Source organism: Strongylocentrotus purpuratus, unplaced genomic scaffold (genome assembly GCF_000002235.5).
Source record: "Strongylocentrotus purpuratus isolate Spur 01 unplaced genomic scaffold, Spur_5.0 spur5_scaffold_10, whole genome shotgun sequence".
Taxonomy (NCBI): Eukaryota; Metazoa; Echinodermata; class Echinoidea; order Camarodonta; family Strongylocentrotidae; genus Strongylocentrotus; species Strongylocentrotus purpuratus.
Window position 1 is genome coordinate 17151694 of NW_022145595.1, and position 6823 is coordinate 17158516.

Here is a 6823-nt window from a genome sequence, read left to right on the forward strand (position 1 = left end):
ATCTTTCAATTTAACATGGAGTTTTTAAACTATTGATATAGAATTGCTTTCATATATTCCTGATAGTACATTGAAATAGTACATTGAAATGGAATTGGGCGGGCCACATCAGCCGTAGGAATGACAACCGCTGGAGCTCAGCAATCACTCACTGGACACCATGGCCCGAATTCACAAAGGAGGTTTGTCGACAAACCTTGGTTTTCGTACGTCATATGACGCGTTTTTACGCGTTTTTTTTTACAAACCTGGTTTGTAAAGAACAAAAGGAGGTTTGGCGAAACAAAAGGAGGTTCGATGACAAACCTTGGTTTGTCGATAAACCTCCTTTGTGAATTCGGGCCCATGTGAGGGAAAACGAAACAGGGGACGTCAAAGAAAAAGATGGCGAGACGAGCTGCAACAGTTCTGGGGACAGACAAATTGGCACCAACAGGCGCTGAACAGAGGCATTTGGAAACATCATGCTGAGGCCTTCATCTTGCAGTGGATTGAAAACAGCTGATAAAGGTAAAGGTAAAGTACATTTCACTGCATGAATGAGCTAAAAATGGATAGAACCACAATCTTCATAATATATTTTACATTATACACAGTGAGTTTCACAAAATTCCGTATAACATGAAAAATAAACCGATTCGGTCTCCTTTTATATTTCCGTTGCTCATCCACTAGGCATCATTTTAGAATGCGATATCACTTGCGCTAATTGAGTATGTGCAGACAATTAGCCCATATGCCAATAATTGAACGCAATGTTTGCACTGATCGTTTTCCAATCAATATGCGTACGATGCCACTCTAATATAGTGCGTCAATGACTGCGTCAGTCGCTGGCGCAGTCTTGCGTCTGCAAAAAAATTGACGCCTCGAGTGCAACGGGCATTACGGTCCATTGTGTTTATTCCGGTACGTCATTTCGTATTTCGTCCCCCGTTACAGCATATTCATCCTCTCCGTCAGGGCACAAGTGAAGATAGTTTCGACAGATGCGTATTTGATCCTGCGAACAATAAGACAATAAATTATGAAAAATACTTGAAATTCAATGTAAATCGCCATATTCGTGGTATAGTAGTTCATTCACCTGACTCTCAATCCAATGGTTGAGAGTTCGAATCCCAGCCCAGCACTAACCTCATTTAACAAGACATATCTCCATATCTGCCACTCTCCATGTATGTAAATGTAAATGGGTACCTGGTAATTGCTGGGGTAATAGTAATGGCAGAGCTATCTTGAAGAACAGCATTGATGCTGCTGAGGCCTCTCGGGGGTAAACAAAATTATCTTATTGTTCTTAAATATTCTCTTTTCTGATTTAGTTATTTTCTCTTTTAAAGAAACGAGCAAATACAAATGAAGGACTACTTCAAGATGTTGTATTGAATGAATCAATGTTTTAATCATAAATGAAACTAAACTTCTAAAACTTACCAGAGTTTGAAAAACGTGTCGGTATATCCTGCCTATTCTTTTCTCAATAATAAGGATGCATTTATGCTGATCTAAGTTGTCGGTAAAGATCGTGTTACATGGATCCTTGAAATATGTTGTAATCTACGCAAGGGATAACAAGAATCAAAGATGCAGAAATAAGAATGGATGGGAGAGAGAAAGAGGGAGAAATATAAGGAGGGGGGGGGGGGGCAGAAGAAGAGAAATCGGTGATTATAACACTCTATAAACAGAGAAGTTAATCTTATTTTAATCTCAATTTTTATTATCTTTATTGTCGTCATAATCATCATCTTCACCATTATCATTATTCTTATTATTATTATCAATATTAACATTATAATAATCATTGTTATCATTATCATTATCATTGTAACTATTATTAAAAATAATTTTTTTAAATTATTATTTTCATCATTATCATCATCATCATCATCATCGTCATCAACATCGCCATCATCAGTAGAAGTAGTAGTAGTATTATCATCGGTCTATGGTCTACACCCAGGCTGTCCACACGATCTAATAATCATTTCGTCTACTTATCAATTGGTCTAATGACTATTTAGGCTTTCAGTCATTTGGTCTACTGCTCATTGAGTTCAATTTCCATTTAGTTTAATTCCCAGTTTGTCTGACGCCCATTTTGTCCATAAATCCATAAATCGTAAATGGGAACAATCACCACATGATTTATTAGACCTTATGGATGGTAGATGAAATGGGTATTATACATACTGGGAATTAGACTTACTGGTTATTATACTAAATGAACAATAGACCAAATGGGTAGTAGACGGGCTGGGTGTAGATCTAACGGCGTATCATCATCCCTTTTGTTTTTACTATTTATCTATTTACTCCTTTATTGAGTTGCGACTTTCTGTATCTTCACCTTATAAATTTGATGCTCTCTATTTTTTCTTACCGTACTCTTTTCAATGAGGAGTGCGAAGCGGACATCGACGAGAAGCTGCTTGCACGAACGACATGCCATATGATGGTTGAAGGAATCATTAGATGGAAACGGCAGGTCGTTCCCGACTTCGAGGATACGACCCATGATGTCGTCAACGACAGTTGAAATGCGATTATTTACGTCGCCTGCATCAGTTGGAGGGCGATCGCCTGGAAGTGGAATGCCCTTCACTGAATTCAGAAGTGAGAAATACTTTTGAAAGGTGTGATTTGTTACATGGGGGGGGGGGGCATTGGGGCATGTGCCCCTACAAATGGTAATAATAAGAAAAAAGAGTAGAGAATATAAATGAAGAGAGAGAGAGAGAGAGGAGGAAAACATATTAACATAGCACCTCCATGTAATTGCAAAATATAATGACTTAATTCCAGAATGTATTGATTATGTTAAACACTCTAGAACGCTATAGTTCTTATTTATTACAATATATTCAGCCTCGAGGATAAGGACTAGGAACAGAAGAGATACCCCTCTTAATTAATGGGCTTTAGAATTAATTCACTGTTGCCCATTAAGGTGGAATCATGTTTTTCATTTTCAGGAAATGAATATGACAAAATGTTTTTTTCTTCAAAGATAACGTTTATATCTTCTCATCAGAACCTAATTGATCAACCTCTATATGACTCTTAAAATTGATGAATAAAGTACTGAGCAGATAAACTGTATCTATCAAGAATAATACACATTCTCTCAATCACTTCATGAAAAGAGAAAGGAAATATTGATTCCAAATTGTTATGGACATCAATTTATTACATCTATACCTCGCAAGAACGGTGCCTCTCTAATCACCCACGTTGATGCCTAAGTCTTGGCGGATTTGTTCGATATCCGGTTCGTTAATAATCTAACAACATTACTATCATAATACATAATAGATCCATAATGTTTTGCTTTGCATAATACACTCCGAGTCTCGAAAAATAGCTTGGATAATAATGTGGCAAACACAAGTAACTAATTAATCCTAGGTAACTAAATACTTTGCGGAAACGAGGGTAGCCAAGGCAACAAAATGCAAATGAAATCTTACCTGAGACAACGCAAATAGCAAGGAAAACGGCAGAAGTAACGCCAGGTGAGCATAAACGACGCGCCATTTCAAAGACGAACATGCAATCCAAACGTGATACAAGCTTGTGAAACACTTAACGAAAACGAAGCATGAACTTCCTGCAACAAGCACGAACTAATTGCATAGACGGGGTTTAGAGTTTACTTTGTAACATTACATAATCTGTGCTGTAGCCTCCTATCGTGCACGTGAAGGATTAGGTATCAAAAAACTTCTTTCAATTCCGGCGATCTTTATAGTTCGATCATGTCAACGCAAGGTATTGCCTAACAGTCTACATTGTTTGTAGCCTATAATCTGTGGGTTCCGATCGTTCAGATGTAAGGTGCCCAGCTAAAGCTTATATTATGGGAAATATAGAGGTCTGAAAAGAGGGCTAAAGCAATTGGGTGAATACAAAGAACAAGCAATTGCTTTTTTTTCTTCTTTTTGTTTCAGTCTCCACAGAAGGGACGAGGAAGATACTAGCAAAAGCCCATAAAGTAAAAGGTTACCTTGGGTCTAAAAAAAGAAGAAGCTAGTTTCACGTATTAACAAAAAATGAAACATTTTGAATCACCATAGCAGTGAGGAGACGCACACGTAAAAGAAGTCAACCCATCACCTAATTTTAAAGACGTACTTAAAGATTTGCAACGCTAAGGCCAGATCCTGAGTCCTCCGCGAAAAAAAAAATGGTATCTAAGACTTTGTCTTGTCATGTCTTGTCAAACAAACGTTCCTAAACGGGATATAATTTTACAATTGAGTGTTTTCCCACTTATTTTCATGACTGATGCTTATCATAGACTTCTCCTTTTTATCGTTTTGTTTTGATGTTCATGTCGGGGGGGGGGGGGGGCAGCTATGCTAATCGATATACTCATATCACAAGCAAATTATGGAAAACATAATGACATCAGGGCAATTAAACATGGCTGTTATACGTTGAATAAAAAAAACCCTTAAAGATACTTTGTCCCTTTTGCAGCCAATATCAAATTCTGTAGAACTTTGCAGGAATTATGAATATGTCATGTATGTCCTATCTGTGAAATTTAAACGTTAGCAGTGTTCTAATATTCAAATTATGCAAGGAAACCCGTTTACTTGCTAGACTTCACTGATAGACACTAAATTGAGTGACTGATTGGCTTTTTCATCTTTGGTAATAACATACATAACATGAGCTGTAAAGGGTACATGAGCATTTGTCTGCATCAATAACCCACTTCTTGTAATGGCCAAAATTAAACTGATTGAATCTTTGCGCAGCATAAAACGTACGACCATTCGATACAATGGTCTGAAAAATCAGACTATAACTTACTGGCTCTATAGCTCCTAAGTCGATTCGACAACTAATTGTCGTTATTTTCCCACTTAAAGACATTTTCAAGCCCCCCCCCCTTTTTTTGGGGGGGGGGGGCGGGGAAGTTCTAAATTAGTATTGTCTTCAAATGCCGGTGGAATTTAACCTTTTCATTTTTTGGGCCTGCAAATGGGACATAGTACCTTTAAGCTCACAATAATATTGTTCGTCTAATGAGGTTAAGGATAAACGTGGGGCGCAATATTTATAATGATGAGACCGATGTTGATAATCCTTTCAATATGGGAGGAAGAATCATTAATGGCTTACGTCTTTCCTAAACCATTTAAACACTGTAAGCTTCCAGTCATGTAGGTATAGTCAAGGTTTATCGGATATAAGTCATGTTCAAAAACAGACAAATAAAACAGAAAAATAGGGTTTATTTTTAGTCATGGTACAATGTTTGTCGGTGCATTAAAATATTGACTGTTATTTTAGGGAAGCTCCTCCGCCGCCACAAACGACATCATGGATTGATGATGACAAAATGTTACGAGTATGGATAGATATAATTTCATCAATATTATCACAGGCTAAATGTTAGGAATATTAAAATAACAATAACAAAAAAAAATATGTTGGCGAAAATATTAGGAAGCTTTATATCAGAAGTGTGTAGCAAACGCCATACGAGTATACTTTAATGGTTGTTAAATTGTTAATCAACGATATCATCATTGGCAAAGTATTAAGCTTTTAGAAGTTTATTTTTAAAAGAAATAATCCTCATATGCGTGAACAACACAATGTGCATGATGCAATAATATTGAGAGCAAGAGAGAGAGAGAGAGAGAGAGACTTAGAATGGGAGGGGAATAAAGATGGATATACAGAAGAAGAAAAAGAAATTAAGAATAATTGAATGAATGCAATAATTCAAATAATAGTGAAGTCATAACGGTCAACATGCAACTGTGAATCAGTGATTCGTTGACTAATATTATGCAGGGAACTGTTCCAAAGTATAGACAGGTCTTAAGATTATGTAATGGTTCGTAATTACTGCCCTTTTGACTGAAAATTTACTTTTGAATATAGTCAAAAGAAAGAGAGAGAGAGAAAGAGAGAGAGAGAGAAAGAGAGAGAGAGAGAGAGAGAGAGAGAGAGAGAGAAGGAAAGGAAGAAAGAGAGAAAGAAAGAAAGATATTTAAAGGAAAGTGTTTAAGTGACACTGATGTTATTATAGTGGTAACAAGAACAACGGTGAGTCGGTGACATAGTGACCAGTATTGCAGGAAATGCTTTCAAAGTATGCTGTGTGGACAAGACGTAAGATTATGTAATGGTTCATAATCACTGCCTATCAGACTCAAGGTTTACTTTCGATCATGATCAAAACTTATTCCAAAGAAAGAAAGAAATATTTAAAGAATGAATAAATACAGAAAGACAGAATTAAAGAAAGAACGAAAGTAACAAAGGAAGAACGAGAGAAAGACAGACAGAACGAAACAAATGAAGTAAGAAAGAAACAAACAAACAAAGAATGAAAATATAATTCAAACTATATCGGTCGATATGGTAACTGTGAATTTTTGACAAAAAGTGACCGGTATTTATGCAGAAAATACTTTCAAAGACTTTTAGACAGGAGGTTGTAATGGGATCGCAATCACAGACTTTCTGTCTAAAGGTTTACTACCGATTACAGTCAAAAACCATATTGCTCATCAACACTCACACACCTACACACACGCACACAAAACAAACAAAAAACACATTCGCACAATTTAAACGGTGACGCACTAGGCTTTTGAAAAATTGCTTATAAGGTTGATATCTTGTAAATCTGTGCGATCCCCAGTGCTTCTAATTGTTTGTATCTTGTATACTATTTTTCATATTATTTCTTGTAAAGTAACACACTTCTTGTAAAACAGTTTTGCAAACAATGATGAAGCCATCCTAGTATATGTTTTTCAAAAGATAAATAAGCAAGAAGAAAAAAAAAATC

General features: G+C 36.3%; 1 protein-coding gene across 1 annotated transcript; it reads right to left on the reverse strand.

Moving 5' to 3' along the window:
- Positions 1-395: 395 nt before the first annotated feature.
- LOC589253 lies at positions 396-3731 on the reverse strand. The gene is made up of 4 exons (XM_795455.5): positions 3474-3731; positions 2387-2607; positions 1438-1560; positions 396-1003 (listed from the first exon to the last, which is right to left on the reverse strand). The coding sequence occupies exons 1-4, from the start codon at positions 3553-3555 to the stop codon at positions 902-904; spliced, it is 528 nt and encodes a 175-aa protein (XP_800548.3). The 5' UTR covers positions 3556-3731; the 3' UTR covers positions 396-901.
- Between the last annotated feature and the right edge of the window lie 3092 nt (positions 3732-6823).